The sequence below is a fragment of the Petromyzon marinus genome, chromosome 20, assembly GCF_048934315.1.
Source record: "Petromyzon marinus isolate PM22_M1 ecotype Great Lakes invasive population chromosome 20, UKy_Petmar_22M1.pri1.0, whole genome shotgun sequence".
NCBI lineage: Eukaryota > Metazoa > Chordata > Hyperoartia > Petromyzontiformes > Petromyzontidae > Petromyzon > Petromyzon marinus.
Window position 1 is genome coordinate 9432389 of NC_133686.1, and position 17214 is coordinate 9449602.

Below are 17214 nucleotides of genomic sequence, written 5' to 3' on the forward strand. Positions count from 1 at the left end.
ACGTATTCCTGGCAAATATTAATATATTTGATTGGACCACATGATTTACCACTTAATTTGTTTTTGCTTGACTACGTTGCAACGAAGGAAGAATATGACAAGCACAAGGCAATATGCTTCACCAATGAAATGCCTGCAGAAGGTCAGGCTCCGTTTGGTAGCATTTACTTTAGCAGCTGTGAGCCCATTGAGACATTAAAGTTCTTCTGCAAGGGAGACTTGGTTGTGTTTCTATATGATTAGTGTCCTCTGTGATTTGTCAGCCACCAAAGCAATAATGGAGCCCTTGGTTGGTTGTTCCAATACAAAAAAATGGCATGTTACAACACAACCTGGGAAGTGCATTGCAATATAGTGAGCCACTTGGCAGTGGGATATTCGGCCAGTTGACCTGTCCTCGCAAATATTGGAGATTTTTGTTGCAAAATAAATCCATTGTGGTTACATTTTATTAATAGCAAATAACATTAAATCGCTCAAAGTAAGCTCCCTGCAGCTTGCTGGAGTCAATAATTGTGTGTTATGTGCGCACTTTACTTCACTTAACACAAATATATATATATTAAATTGTCCGTAACTTTTTCTTAAACGTAACATGTTTAGAAAGTGTTTCATGATTAAATGTGTGGTTTTAACCAGGGTCATTTACCTTCCAGATGTGCATCATCAACTTTGTGTTTCAATATATTTTTGGCCATTATTTACCTACGGATGTGAAATGTAAATTAATACCAAATTCTCAATACATGGCTTAGGAAATTACTGAAACTAATATGCAATGTTAACTATTTCTCTGAAAGCTCATTCATTCTGCAAGATATCTCAAACACGTATTCATTCATTTCTTAATTACGTACAACCCTCCTAACTCTTAACCATCTCCACTATCAATGTTTGCCATTAGAGAATACAGCTTCATTTTACTAAACACTGATTAAGTTTCGTCATCCTTTCCCCAGCCAATGGAACTCGCTGTGCCTTCAAAGCTAATAATCTTATTTAATTAAATAAGGCCACCAGTGGCTGAACTAACATCTGCATTGCCTCGCCTCTTCTTAACTTCCAGTTATTAAAACGTAATGTTCTCTTTTTTTAGAACATCCATTTTAATACTTCCCAGAAAGCATTATTTATTTGATACCTTCGTCAATGAGAGAGAGGTGGTCGGAAAATGTTTGGAATGGGTTCATAAATGTGCGGCGGGTCATTAAAAACCAATGCACTTTGTGCTTTTATTTTCCATCCAGTCACCTCTATTGGATTCTTGTGAAACACGTTTACACTTATCATAATAACGTGCAGTATTTTGTCACAACACTGCTTGATGAAGGCCTCTACATGTCGTTTCAGTCATGGCCGTTGTTAGTCCCATACTTTACAGCACGCTGGTCAATGCAGTCTTCTGAAGGGAGTCCAGGAACGAGTTCAGATATCACTCATGTTAGCCATGGATAAGAATTTAACTCTGGTAGCTAGGTTCATCGGGCACTGTGCACTAACCAATGTGCCATTACTCCACCTCCACACTTTCATATGAAGGCTCTATAGTCATATCGCATTCTTAGATTTGTTTTCTCCAGCCCGGTAAAGTGATACAGCATCTGTTTTTGCATATGTTTTGTTTACTTCTCACCTTTAAGGCCGTTGTAATGGTACATTATAAGTGTAGTTAATAAAACAGTTAAAAATTGCAAATACATACGCGTGTTTATACTCGTGTCCTGGTAAAGAAAAAAAAACACACATGCAGGTGTTTTTGACTCAATGGTTCATCAATATCACCGTTACTTAAATCCTCAAAGATGGCAATTCTCCATTTCAAAAAAACAACCCAACCCTTTGCGCATGGTGCACACGCGCACCAGCAGTGCGTCGTCTGGTTAACTGGAAGCGCAAGCCACCATTGTCAACTGTTCGATTGCAGTATTGACGGGCGTCTGGGGGCCCCTTTTATATGTGGAACAAAGCTGCAAGATCAGAACCCCTGAGTGGGCGAGTTGTTATTGCTGCGACGACGCAAAGGGGAAACAAACCAATTTAGCAGCACACTCGTCACTCTGGCGGCACTCTTTGAACATTAACCAAAGCCTCAACCCTCTTGCTCCTGGTGTTTCATTAAAAAAGAAACTATTATGATTTTACAAAGAATATGCGTGCACTGCTGGGCTTTTTCAAACAAGAAAGTAAATGGGGATAAAGAAAAAACAATAATGAATATTTCAGCATCGTGAATAATTTGTAAGGACTAGTCTTGCCAAATGCCTGAGGAGTCGTCTTCCACCCCCCCCCCCCTACTTTTTATATTTTACAAGGATAGAGTATCAAGAGCAGTGCATGTTGGGAGAATTTCAGTAGAAATGAGCGATGGGACAGGTTTTTGGCAGACATGAGGCTGAGGACATAACGCATTAGCTGCATTATTAATGTGATGCCCACACGTTTTTAAGGTTCGTGTTATTGGTGTGCATTAAATAGCTGTTAAAGGAAAATTGATGTACACTGAAAATCCTTAGCACAATAAACTCTATTATTGTACAAAAGCTAATTATTTTGTTTTCCTGAACTGATTGAAGGCAAGGAAAAAGTCCGTGGCTTTATACACATTTGTGTGTTGTCAAAGTAAACAGTTCCATGGAAGGATTTGAAAAGTAATTTAATTTTGATGGACTATGGAAAATGAATGCAATGGGCGCACAATGGAAAAAGCAAGAGATGGGGAGAGCGCTGACCACGATTTTCTGTTTGCAAGCATTTGTCACAACTATTCATATACTATTTCGAAGCTGCCCCACAACAACAACAAAAATAAATTGCAAATAAATTACCTATAATTTATTTCAGCTGCCTCATTTACACTGGCTATTCTGCCAAAGTAAAGCTTATATTGGATGTGATATCACGCGCTCAAATAGTGACAGCATAACTGTATTCGTTCATCACAAATTGGCAGACAGAGGCCCCCAACCCATAGGTCTACTAAGCCAATGGCAGTTGGCATCGTGATGACGGTTCACTCCGATGGAAGCTTGAACGCTACTGGCCCAGTGCACGGTTAGTGGACCTGCATGATGTTAATTTATAGGTGATGGATTTTAGAATACTTTATACATTAAAAAAACACATTCGCTGGGAATTTTATTTTTTTACAAAATTGTCCTCGTCTTTCTATAAATCCACGTTTAAAAGATGCCGTTGGATATCTCCAATACAATAGTTGTGTATTTCAAACAAGCACATTTTTCTGTAGGCTCCAGTAAGAATTCCAAATACGACCTTTTTTACCTCAAATAATTATTGTTTCATGTACACAAAAATGCGTGCAAACTGTTGCAGATTTTGTGTACTACCCGAGCACTGCATGTGCATCCACCGCCCATATTTTCAGACAATTATGAAGATGATAATGATTAATTGTACCATGGGTCCCTAGTCACTGCTAACGCGCCCTTAATTGGAAACTGCTTTGGCCATGATGATTTGGCCAAAGTCAAACAACTGATGAAATAAAGGTGCCCCCCCCCCCATATCCCAATTCTCTGCCTCCATTTCTCCTGCACCTCAAACTTTGCTGTACAAACACTTTACAATCTTACCCTGCAGAGAAAATAAGCATACTTTAACTACCACCCCCCCGCCCCTTGCATGTATGGTATGACCCAAGACACCCCTGCTGCTCGATGATTCAAGTGCAGCAGCAGAGACTTCTGGCCGAGCACTCAAGCCACAACCGTTTTCCAGTCATGATCTCCACTTCTCTCTAGCCATTTATTTTTTTACAAGATGAGAAATACTGTATCAGATTTGGGGCACTTGGGTTAATGTATAGATTATTTTATTCTTCTCTTATTAGCATTGAACCATTTGAGATGGAATAATTGCCTAAAAAAGCCTCTGTCTCCACCTTTATGGGAAAAAAAATTCACATTATAGCTTCAGCTTTGATAAGTAAAAGAAACAAAGGACATTCAATTATTTCATATATGTAAAAGTCAGTGTGCATATTTCAGCCAATTATGGGCAAAACGTGCTGGTTTTCTGAACAATTTAAAGTTACAAAAACGAAAAAGGTCAACAGAATTAAGGGGCTGATCCCTGACTTGAAATTTTCTCATTGTGACCCAAAGAGATTGCATCTCTCTCTCAGGCACCTGTCTGCTACAGCAAGTTAATTAGTTTGGAATAGGCTGGGGAAGGAGGAGGGACCTGAAGCAAGGCGAGAGAGAGAGGTTGTGTGTGAGGATGTTAGGCCGTGTGTGGCTGTATAGGGAGTGAGAGGAGGGAGGAGAGGGGGTGGTAAGTGTGTGGTGTGTTCACTGACAGTGAATGGAGAAGGCAAAAAAAAGGGGTCTCAATCTGAATAGCGGTGGACAAAACCAGCTTTGTCCCCGGATAGGTCTGAGCAATGAGGCATTGGCGCAGCAGCCACGAGAGAAAGTACTTGTTGGGAGCGTCCCGGTCTCTCAGTGAAGGGACATTTTTACACAACAGCTGAGCTATTTGTTCTTACATTGCGTTTCGTAACTTTCTAACCGGCTCGTGTCATTGCTTTATACAAGATAATGAATGGATTTATGCATTTTCAGTTATCTTATTTTACTAAATCTGGCGTCGGTTACACTGAGAGTAATTGTTTGCCTTATTTCAGCTTTGTGCATTTATATGCGTATATATTTACACATGCCTTCTAATTAATATGTTCATGTTGACCAAGTATCACATTGTTATTTTTTTTTCTATTTGCAAGAGTCAGCTTGACTAAGTTATGCTTTTCTGGGTAAATAAAATACTATCTGTTCATATACGGTACAGTATGGACAGCAAGTAATAATGTGAGACAACCTACAACAATATTTTGATTTAAAGCTTTCGTGACTGCAGGGATTCATATTCTTGGTTCTTTCGGTAAAGTCACGTAGAAGGGAAACAATAAAATAATAAAAATATAAAACAATACAATTCTCACGACGTTTCGACTGCAACACAAGCAATCATCATCAGGTGTGAAAACCACAACAAGAAAATAAAAAAAATATTTGAACCTACAATGTGTTAATGTGCAATACAAACTGAGGTATTTTTGGTTTCTTGTATGGTTTTCATTATGCAACATAACTAAGATGCCTTGCCTTTTCGTTATAAAATAACTTAATACATGAATGATAGCAATATCTTTTCATTCATATAAAGTCGTGTATCGTTAAATACACACATTCCAGAGGATGTGTTTTAGAGTCTGTAAGACTGATTTAGATTAAAAGTCTGCTTATATTCTTGGACCTTTCTGAGCTCACTGCATACAATTGGTTTGTTTTTAATGTTTGGCACAAGCTAAATAACATCTTTTAAGACAGCTGCTGTTGTCATGGCCAAGAAAGCAACATAAAACCTTCATTGTTGAATTTACAAAACATTAATAAACACACGAGCTGTAAGCTTATGAAATTATTGTATCTGTACAATATAAAATTCCATTACCAGTGTAATATTATTAAATCAGTATCATTAACTTCGTGTCTGCAAAATGAGACCTGGTGACTTATTTGCTGAGGACTGTTTAATTCCAAAACAAGTGAATTTGCCTTTTTTTTTACAAATGTGGAATTTTTGGGCTTCAAGTTCTACCACTCTGGTCACATCCACTTTGCGGGAGATGGCACTGCTTTGGTAAATGTACAAAAGAAATTGGAGATCCGTGAAGTTGTGACATCACACCAATGCCCGCAAATAAAACTTTTAAGATTCAATGTTGTGAGCACTAGACTCTCCTGCCACTAAAATAACATCACGCTTTTATCAGTTATTTATGTAAATGATCCAACGCATACGGACTAGAACAGTTTCGGTGTAAAAAAACAACGAAACATATGTTTCTGATAGAGTGCAGTGTCAGTTGCATTAAATTAAATTTTTGCCATTCAGGCTGGAACCATGCCCTGGCTATATTTTGTGAATGCTGCTGTGTGTACTGTTAGAGAGTTGTATGAAGCAGACGATGAGTGTTGCCACAATAACCCTGTGCTCTGGAATACATTCTGCATGTGGGCTTGTGTTGACATGCATGAAGGACAAAGAGAACTGGAGAACAGCCATCACACAGACTTGATAACCAGATATCTGTCAGCTCTGTGTGATGATGACAATGAAATAAGAGAATAAGTATTTATTTTTTACAATGATGTCACTATGTAGGGAAACGAGGTATAATGTTTATGTACAATATAAATTCTGCATCCAATACTCTAAACATTTTGAGTACCCATTGCTATCGTTATGCCCATGTCACATGTAAACATACCATGCAGGCTAAGAAAACATTTATAACATTTGTACTTTGTTCAGCCCTTGCAGTTTTGATCTGATAATGGGATTGCCTTGGACTTTGTAAATAACTAGTTTTTTTTTTGTATTCGGTCCAATTAAAAACAATACTTATTGATGTTTTATTCAACTAATCCTATTGATCCTTTACATGAAAACATGTCGTTAATGTATTCAAAGAAATCCTATAATACCCCACAGGGATTTTGAATTCCTCCAGGATCTGATAGAGCAGTGGTAAAACGCAATAGGACTCTTTTCTAAAGATCAAGATGCAACAATAAGGGCCTGTGTATGAATTGGCCTAGTCCCGTGACAACGCCCCAAACGAGGCACCTCGGCTGCAGGAATAATTCTGCAATGTGCGCTTTTTTAAATTAACGCCTCTTCTCGCCGTGTATTTACATCGGCTTGGCAAGGCCCAATGCGTTATCCCAATGCCATCATCCCATCTTTGCAATTAAATTGGCAAATTGCATAAAAATCTAAATTGCAGTGGACTTTTCCATTAGGAAGCACCCCCCCCCTCTTACGGAGAGACAGAAAGAGATGGGGAGGGGGGGGGAGAGAAACTCCCATCCCACCCTTTTTACTTCAAGTCCTCAATTCAGATAAAAAATAATGTACGTTCAATCAGGTCCCGTAATCTGAATAGGGCCCAGCAGCACAAAGGGCCTCGCTATTTTTCGCTGTTAAATGATAGACTGAACCCTCTTCTCTGTTACCTTCCTATGTGCCCCCCCCCCTCCCTGCCTAATCCCGCTTTTATTTTGTTTGCTCCTTTGTTTAGTGGCAGCTGTCGGCTCTGTTTTTTTATTATGATTATTTTCTTTCTTTCCTCTTTTTTTTCCGTGGGGGCCAGCTGGGGTGGGCAGATGGGCCCAGAGAGAGAAAGGACCAGATGGTGCTTAGCTATGCATGAATAGTTCTGCCTCAACAAAGTTCCCACAGGCCAAGTTTCTGTGTGTTAGTGCACAGCCGTGCATGCGCGTGCACGCACACTCGCCAATTACGTATACAGTAGATGCGGTGCGCATAAATCTATAAATGTATCGTATGATATCAGACGGTCAGACGGTCACCCCCCCCCCCACCCCGTTGCATTCATTTCGGCCTTCAGGCCCGCTTATTTTCTCTGAGATTTGGGACGTGTGTAGTGTTTTTGTGCCGCTGTTGAAACTCCTTGCGCAGTGCGACAGTAAGCGGTGAACTTCTTAGTGCTTTCTGCACCTCCGATTAGCGCGGTTGGCTACGTACGGTGCGAAAGAGGTGCAATGTTTCAGCGTACATACGTTGAAATGGGGGGGGGGATAATTTAGCTTCAAGAAACGCTTGTGTTGTGGCCGAAACGTCGTGATTTTTTAAAAAAAATTTCACCTACGTGACTTTACCCAATAGAACCAAAGAGTAAGGACTAATACTGTAAAGGCATGGGGTGGAGAACAGATTTAAAAAATCACAGTTGTTTATTTTGCAGTTCAATATGTTTACCAATAATGTGTTGTGTAATTACCCTCTTGTTTAGCGATGTCAGCATTAAACCGTAGCTCAAAACATGCTTTGGTGGATACATTTACAATGAACCAACTTCCTTCGAAGTATACTTATGTTCTGCTTAAGGCGCTGCTAACCACGACAGTTGCATTAGTATGACAGGCTGAGTGAATATTATTTGTGGTATGCATTGTGTTAAAAAAGGAGAAATATTAGGATGCTAAGTTACAAGAACAAATATGTACACTTGATATAACCACTCTAACTTTCCCGTAAGCAGGACTTTCATTGGAAACGTTTCACGACACTTTGCTACATTCACTATTATTAATGGATTACAAATTAGATATATTTTACCCGACATTGTTTAACGATTGTAAAACGGCATTTAGTTGATACAGCTTCATTTATATTATTCTTTTGTTTCGTTGCACTTGTAAAATCGCTCTCCGATAAATATTCACGGCTGCATGTGCAGCTATTGACAACAGCGTGGAAGGAGCTAATGGAGAAATCAATTTTGCTCGATTACGCAAACACACTCTGCCTCAGAAGCCATGTTGCTATATTGAGTACCGGTACTTCTTTAGTAATTAAAAACTTGTACTTGTTAATAGCATTAGTCCTACATTAGATTTTCCCCGGCAATATATTTTTTTAAAAATTAAAATTGAACAACAACAAAAAATAATTGCTCTCTTTCATATCTTTCTACGCACTCGTGTAACTATTGTTCAAACTTGAGCTTGTAATTAAAACCACTATTCGCAAGTAACCAAAGGTTGGATGAGCTGGGTTACAGCGTGGACCCTCTCACCTCTTGTTAGATAACTGACCAACGTGGAAGAGTAGACCAAAATACTCCTGGAGGGGCTCTGTAGGTCTCGCCAGTGGCGTAAGCAAGCAGTCACAGGGCTCCTCCTTGACTGTTGCACCTAGCAATAAAAGCAGTGTGAGCATGGGAGCCAAGAGAAGTAACCGAACCCGCGAGGATGACCAAGGGGAAGGGAAAAGTGGCCCAGGTCGGAAGTGTGCAGGCACAAGGGCATTGCTGAGCAGCTCGAGCAGGTAAAAGTAGCCCCGCTTCCAATCATGAGATCATGACTTAATCTCATCAACACAGGATCAACTCAGAATTACCCTCATCTAGTCAAGGTCGTAACTCTAAGCACTGCGTTGGGAGGCTGGGCTTGTGATCATCCTGTGGATATATACAGGTCCCTGTTATAGGAATGAGTAATTAATGTTCAGCATGTGCTGAGGATTGCCAGTGGAGCGGGGGGAGGGCGATAAGTGCCACTCAGTGCTCACGTGTACATGAGAACACATTGGGGACTTGTTAGGACTTCATCATGGGACCTCCTTTGACAGTACCAAAATATGAGAATAGGTTTTTCCCTTTTTTTTCTTGCAACAAACAGGTGTTGATATGTTAACACCAAACTGAAACCTTTTACAAGGAATCATGGCCTTTTGGCATCCTCTGGTCTAACACCGTTTTGAGACTAGGCTCAAAAGAAAGCTGTCTTTGGTGTGGACCAATCAGTTTCAAAGACAATGCATATATTATCAGTTTTTTTTGTTTGCATTCTGACCACATGTATTGTGTTTAATGCAGACATGATTCCTTGTAAAAGGTTTCAGTTTGGTGTTTTAACATCTTAACACCTGTTTTGTTGCCAGAAAAAAGAGGAAATACCTATTCTCATATTTTGTTTAGACTTATTGAGTTATAGCAAGCCAGGTGCTCGAGACGACGTTGAGGAGTGTGAGCTATGGAAAGACATTTTGCAGTAGCCACAAAATTGCTGACGGTGAATTGAAGTCTGTAGAGGTCCTTCCTTGAGTTTTTGGAGCAATCCAAATCCAGAAATATGAGTTTGGGAAGGATTCTGTGAGTAGGTATTTTAATAGAGTCCTTAAAAAGTCATAAAATACACCTGCAGCCAAAGCACATTCACGATTGTATAAACATCATACAGCTGCATTCAATATCAAAGGGCTTTGATCCTGGTGAGGTTACACCTGTAAGCATTGCACGTTAAACCGGTGAAAAATGTACCTGAGCCCCCACCATTCTCAAGGACAATGTCTGCACGCAGACCTGCACCAAGTTACTCCATGTTAAATTCAATCATCCATTCATATCAAAATCTTTCGCTCTATTGTTGCAGTTCAGCTGTGTGCGGTTTCTCTTCAGGGCCATGTGCCCTTTGGTTGTGTGCCTGGGTTACAATATGACTCACGATTTGGCCAACACACAGTACTTAACTCGCGTAAAAAAAGGGCTTCATGGGATTGTTAATGCCTAAAAGCGGATGGGATGGCTGGTTTAACATACCCTTTGAAGGGCAGCACACTTCTGACAATGCCATGCCCAGGGCACGAAGCCAGGGGGGGGCGGGGGGCCTAGTGTGCGGCGCGTAAACGTGTCAAGCGTCAGTGCCAACGCGGTCTCCCGCGGCATCTACTCGCGCTCGGTGCTTTACGCTCGCTGTCCCCCCCCGCCCGCCCGCCCACCCTCGCAGGTGTACTCCCCGCAGCAGGGCGACTCACGACCCATGATGGGCTCCCCTCCGCCGCCTCAGCCCAGCCTGCCTTCCCCGCAGGGACAGCCGCCCCCGCACCGGTCGTGCGTCCGCGCCGGCTGCCCCAACCCGCCGGCTCCCAGCGCCGACTGGGACAGCAGCTACTGCAGCAGCGAGTGCGTGGTCCACCACTGCAGGTGTGCGTGCTGCCACCTGTTGTCACTGTGCATGCTTGTGACTCGGCCTAGTGGCGGCGGGGGGAGGGGGGGAGGTAGTGGTTGGCGCTACGAACCCTCGGTAGCCCGAATTCGATTCCCGCTCGTGGCCAACATCGGTGACGAATATCTGAACCGGGTCATGGGCCTCCACTAGGTCCACTCAGCCTCAAATGAGTACCTGGTGCGGTGTGTAAACATCAGCAGTGGGTAGACAAAAGGCGGCTGGGAATGCTGTTGGCCACCCAGTGCCTTCATGCGCCATGCCGGCCTTTATAGGTGCTCGCTAACAGCACCTCTGTGACTTGGCCTAGTGGCCGGCAAGATTGTCAGTGAGACGCATTTAGCATTGGCCTGACGACGCTTTGATTGCCACTTTGGTCAGTGGATAATATCAACTGAGGCCTGTGTAGCCTCTCGTTAACTGAATTTCAGCATCTCCATGCTCGAGCAAGGATTGCGTGGTGCCCATTTTTCTGGTGGCCTTGTACCAGTGGTAAACATTCCACATTCCTATGCCAAGATTAAATATTTCTATTTGACAACGATTTATGAAGACACTTGGAGACCGAGAGAATTAGGCCCAATGTGCACTCGGAAGACATCCCAGTATTTTTAATTATCCGCAGTTGAATCCTGAAAATGTTGACACAACTGCCCCTTAATGTTGCTACGATTTATTTAGACTCTCCTGAAAAGAGATGAGTATGACTTCTCCCTCGGCCAAGTACAAAAAAAATTGGATTTCGTTTTTAAGGTCATGTTCTCTGTTGTTGGTGTTACCCAAGGCTCGGCTTACTTCTAACGCTGTTGTAATGTTATCGTTGGTGTATACTATAAATCAATGGTTATTAGCTGGAACAGAGTGACGTTATGAGATTGGCTCAGCAAAGAGGTACTATATTTCACTCGAGCTCCAACACATGCCTCTTTGGTGCATTTATCACGGTCGCAGTTATTACTCTTTTATAATCCAGGTGTTTTTCCTTAGCTACAGCTAAACGCAACTGAAAATGCAAGTTAGGGATTATGTGGAGAACACAGCTGTCCCAAGTCTGGATCATACCCCTTATGCAGAGCTTTTGAGACGTTCAATGATGCAGGTGCGCTAATCCAAAAGAAGTTGAATGGACCAGTATGTAAATTCACAGCGCATTAACTACGCATGAGCTTGAAAGCAGTGTGTCCTACATTACATTTAGATGGAATTGAGTAATCAACCCTCGCAAACAAAAGCCTTTGCAAGCTCACACATTTTCCTCCATTTCTTATAGGGCCCCATTGAATTAATTTCCATAATCCCATAGATTTATTTTCAGTATGGAAATATTACTGGGGTGAGTTTTACATTCAGATGGTGTTGCATAATGTAGCCAAAATAAGAACTGATCTTTTAAGCATTTCAGAAAGGAGGAAGATACATGTTGTAGCTTGTTTCATAAGAGGTTTCAGAATGAGGTGTATACTCATTTGGCCACCTCCTTGATTTGTTTTAAGGAAAGTTTTGCGTGACTAGGAGTTCTTGCATTTCCATTTGGTGGCATGCCTCTGAGATCATGGTGGGGTGTTTTTTTTATCGTTGAGTGAAACAAACAGCATTTGGTGCTTTCGAGAAGCAGATTGTTTCTAAGTGTGGGTCGATAGACCGTTTAGATGCGCAAAGTCTGATCACGTCTTGCCCTAAGCGTACGGCAGGAGGGGTAGACATAGCAGAGAACAGCTGTGCCATGTGTTTACGAGCGCACGTGAATGTGTACTCGTGTGCGCATGTGTGAGATGTACACGTTTCTTATTTGTGGGTGTTGCCGATGTTGATCTGTGGCCCATTCTTTTGCTGAAGAGAGCGCTGTGTTTTATTGTGCATTCCACACTCTTACAAAGCGACATATGCTTGCCACAAACAACCGTCAGATTCCTACAAGGGTCTAAAGCTCTATTGATTTGGAACACCAACAAAAATTACAAGTGGCATTTGAAACTGTTCAGACTAATTGTCCCTTTGTTTCTGTCCCTGCAGAGATGTGTTTATGGCTTGGGTGGCGGGAAGAAACCAGAGCAATGCTGCTCCTGTCAAGTGAAGCCACTGGACGGGACACTGACTGAAGCGTTGTGTGCTTTGCAGTGATTGCTGGAACTTGAAAAACGATGATTCAAAAAGGAAAGTACGCAGATCAGAGTGGGAAGGGTGACTCTCGCGCCGACACAGGAACGCTGTCTGGATTTTCTTCTCTCCCGAAGGCGAAACACATAACTGTACTGCGTCACGTCACGCAAGTTCTCTTTTAAACCCTGTAGAAATTATTATCCCTTATCCTCTCTACGCTTTAACTGAACACCTGTGTTTTGATATATCACTACATGTAAATGTTCTCTACGGTTACCGCTTGCTGCGAGCAAAGCTAATCGTTCGTGTAAAAGCCACACGTGTAAAGGATGGTGCTTTTTTTTTGTTCTTCTGTTTGTGACGCTATCAGTAATCGGATGTACAGCCCACATATGTGAAAAACACAGACAAACAGACCACAAACCTTGCGCCGACAGTTGATAACTACAGCACAGTTTTACCAAAACGAGCAGCAGTAACCTCTCGGAGCCGGGGCTGACTGTGCTAATCCACGCCGCATTGTCGGGCGCGTCCAGAGAAAAAAAAAACATTTCACCGTTGTACATTCACAGAGAACGACTGAACAGACGATGGCACCGGACGAATGCATTTGTGCGACGCTTGACCACTTCTCATGCTTATCCCCCCCTGCCCAAGTTGCAGGGTGCACTGGGTGCACCCAGTTGGAAGGGAGGGGGGCAGCACCCTGCTTTCTTTTTTTTGATCCCACGGTGACCCCGGTCGGCACAGACCCGAATGCGGATATCGTTGCATTTATCAGACACTTTACCAGGCTAGGATGTGTGGAAGAAGACGCACGGGGGATTTAATTCTGTGTGTTAGCCTCATTAACTGAACTGGGGGTGAGAGGGGGGGGGGGTCTGGCAGGGGCTTCAGTAAATGACTCTCCCACACGTTTCATCGCTATGGTTTTTGTTTTCTATAAGGTGCCTGTCTGCCTGTCTTTTTTTTATCTGCTATATAAATGTGTGTAATGCACGGATTGCTATTTAAGAAATGAAAAAAAATAATGTAAAAACAGAAAAAAATGTACTTTGAAATGGAGAACTGGGAATCCACTGCCAAGGCAAACGTTAAGATATCAATGTGGTTTTCAGTTGGCCGGAGATAAATTGAAAAAATGGCAGTGTACAAATTGTGCGTGCATCATATATATACATACCTGGCTGCCAAGAGGGTAGAACCTCGCATTCAGTATCTCCTCCTTTGCTGTTGGGGTTTTCGTTTTTCTGTTTTTGCAACTTTTGCAATCTTAGCACTTGTTTGTTGGAGCTGTATGTGGCTGAACAAATGTACTTGTAAGTTGTGGCAAATAAAATAAAAATAAAAAAATTCCAGCCTGGGTTACCTAGGGCTTTAACGAGATAATTTGTAAAAAAAAAAATAATAATAACGTGGTGATGATGTTTTTTTTTCTTTTCTAGCGAAGAAAATACACAGGAAAAAAAATGTTTGGGATTTGTAAAGTAAGACGAAAACACAATTAAAACAAACCATGCTTTTTAGCTCTCCGTTTAAACCACACCTTATATTCTGCTACCAAAAAATGAAAAAAAACCAGTGAAAATATTTACATTTTGTAATCTACGGTATATTGCAGAAGTTAATATAGCTTTTTTGTATGTCGTCGTGTGTAGAATAAAAAAGATAAATCCGCCAGATTTTTAAGTGAAATCCATTTGCATTAAATGCCAAAATAGCTTTCTAATTGACTGCTGGGGGTATAGTTTTAACAGAGGGGGTGTTGAAGTTGGCTCCATGTAGCCTTAAAAGCATTCAATGGTATAATATGATGTAATAAATTAAATGTTTCTGTTTCTTATTTAATTTTGTTTTTGTATTTGAAAATGAGGCTTTATTTAAACTGTAATAATGACATTTTAAGGAGGTCATCACCATCTTTTAAAACATTTCTCTTGTTTAGTGTAAATCAGTCTCTCGGATTTGGTGGTATTATTGTTATTATTATTTGTTTGTAATTTTTTGGGCCACAATAAATTAAGTCATCACAAAATGTGACTCCACGTGTGGCTGTGTGATTTGTCAGAGAACATGAATCCACACTGGTGCCCTGGTTGCGGATGATTTGTAAACAACACGGCCCCTTGAAAGCGACTGAAACAACACAACTTTTTGTTCCCAGCAGCTGCTTCAGCATTTATTTAACAGTAAACGCATAGTGTAAGGGAATTCAAATGAAGGTAAAACACAGTATGGGTGAAATTGTTGGCAGATAACCTGCCCATCAGAACTGAAGGCCCTTAATAGTGGATTAAGTGTGGAAACGGAAAGAGATTTAGCCTTGCCTAAGGAGGCCTGTCATTCTGACAGCTATTGCCTCTGACACCCTGGGTTCTAAAGCTGTCATCACAGAAAAAACGATCAATTTCTTTAAACGTATAAGGGCCAGTAAAACCCCTTTCTGAGTTAGATTTTTTTTAAGTATGCAAAGACTTCAACTGGCTGCAGTACTTCAAGCTGTAAATGCAATAACTCCTAATTATACCTGTGAAAATATTATATGACCTGCAAGAAACCTGTCCTATGCCAGAAAAACTCAAATAGAAACTTAGTACAATAGTTAATTAAGAAAAAGAGGATCTGCTACCTGCCTTAACGTTATGGCAGTGTGGCTTAAGTGTATGAAGTTGGTTAACTCCGTGTATTCTGATACGTAATAATTTACATTTATAAGGTGCAATTCATATTTTTGGTTCTTTCGGTAAAGTCACGTAGAAGGGAAACAATAAAATAATAAAAATATAAAAATATTTTTTTATTATAAAACAATATTTTTATTATTTTATTGTTTCCCTTCTACGTGACTTTAGCGAAAGAACCAAGAATATGAATCCCTGCAGTCACAAAAGCTTTAAATCAAAAAGGTGCAATTCATCAAAGGATCTCAGTGCGCCTATAGAACAACCAATCTGTCTCACAGTGCGTGTTCATTCTGGTTGTCATGGTACCGAATTTGTACACGATAAGTCAGTTCTGCAGGAGTTTACTTGCAGACTGAAAGTCGCTTTGTGCAAGTAAAGGTCCAGCCATGAACGTTCTTGCTCACTCCACTGCCAACAGAGGTTCTGTGAGAGGAAGCTTCAGAGAAACCACTGTCAACAGAGGTTCTATGAGAGGAAGCTTCAGAGATACCACTGCCAACAGAGGTTCTATAAGAGGAAGCCTGAGAGATACCACTGCCAACAGAGGTTCTGTGAGAGGAAGCTTCAGAGATACCACTGCCAACAGAGGTTCTGTGAGAGGAAGCTTCAGAGATACCACTGGCAACAGAGGTTCTGTGAGAGGAAGCCTGAGAGACTCTACTGCCAACAGAGGTTCTATGAGAGGAAGCTTCAGAGATACCACTGCCAACAGAGGTTCTATAAGAGGAAGCTTCAGAGATACCACTGGCAACAGAGGTTCTGTGAGAGGAAGCCTGAGAGACTCTACTGCCAACAGAGGTTCTATGAGAGGAAGCTTGAGAGATACCACTGCCAACAGAGGTTCTGTGAGAGGAAGCTTGAGAGACTCTACTGCCAACAGAGGTTCTATGAGAGGAAGCTTCAGAGATACCACTGGCAACAGAGGTTCTATGAGAGGAAGCTTCAGAGATACCACTGGCAACAGAGGTTCTGTGAGAGGAAGCCTGAGAGACTCTACTGCCAACAGAGGTTCTATGAGAGGAAGCCTGAGAGACTCTACTGCCAACAGAGGTTCTGTGAGAGGAAGCTTCAGAGATACCACTGCCAACAGAGGTTCTATGAGAGGAAACTTCAGAGACTCCACTGCCAACAGAGGTTCTGTGAGAGGAAGCCTGAGAGATACCACTGCCAACAGAGGTTCTATAAGAGGAAGCTTGAGAGATACCACTGCCAACAGAGGTTCTATGAGAGGAAGCCTGAGAGACTCCACTGTCAACAGAGGTTCTGTGAGAGGAAGCTTCAGAGATACCACTGCCAACAGAGGTTCTGTGAGAGGAAGCTTCAGAGATACCACTGCCAACAGAGGTTCTGTGAGAGGAAGCCTGAGAGACTCTACTGCCAACAGAGGTTCTATGAGAGGAAGTTTGAGAGATTTTGGCCAGTTTTATTACGGCCTGGTTTTTTGGAAGAGACTACAGAAACTTGTACGTAATATAAAATATAGCATTATTTATGTATTACATTAGGTTATCAGCAAATAATGCAGGAATTAAAATATACCTAAATAACTTGTAAGTTAGTATTCTTGGTTCTTTCGGTAAAGTCACGTAGAAGGGAAACGATAAAATAATAAAAATATAAAACAATAAAATTCTCACGACGTTTCGACTGCAACACAAGCAATCATCATAAAGTGTGAAAACCACAACAAGAAATTTTGAAAAAGGTGGCGTTTATTTTTTACGTTAGCACCACGGAGAGCGATTTGACAGTTTGTTCAGATGGACGAGTCCATCTATGTTCGGAAAAGAGGAGGGGGGAGACGAAAAATAATGGATGCGGTCTGAAAGCCACCTTAAGCGTGATCAATCAATTAAGACCCGAATATCCAA

The 17214-nt window shown here is 41.4% G+C and overlaps 1 protein-coding gene across 5 annotated transcripts in view; it reads left to right on the forward strand.

Annotated features, from left to right (window-relative positions):
* LOC116944125 (TOX high mobility group box family member 3-like) overlaps positions 1–14699 on the forward strand; it is a 70691-nt gene extending 55992 nt beyond the window's left edge. The window contains exons 8-9 of one of the 5 annotated variants that reach the window (XM_032957572.2): positions 10341–10537; positions 12573–14699. In XM_032957572.2, the coding sequence (XP_032813463.2) occupies positions 10341–10537; positions 12573–12633 (258 nt within the window). In that variant the 3' untranslated portion in view covers positions 12634–14699. The remainder of the gene's footprint in view (positions 1–10340; positions 10538–12572) is intronic. The other 4 variants (XM_032957571.2, XM_032957574.2, XM_032957573.2 and 1 more) reach the window with 4 other exon arrangements.
* The last annotated feature ends 2515 nt before the right edge of the window (positions 14700–17214 follow it).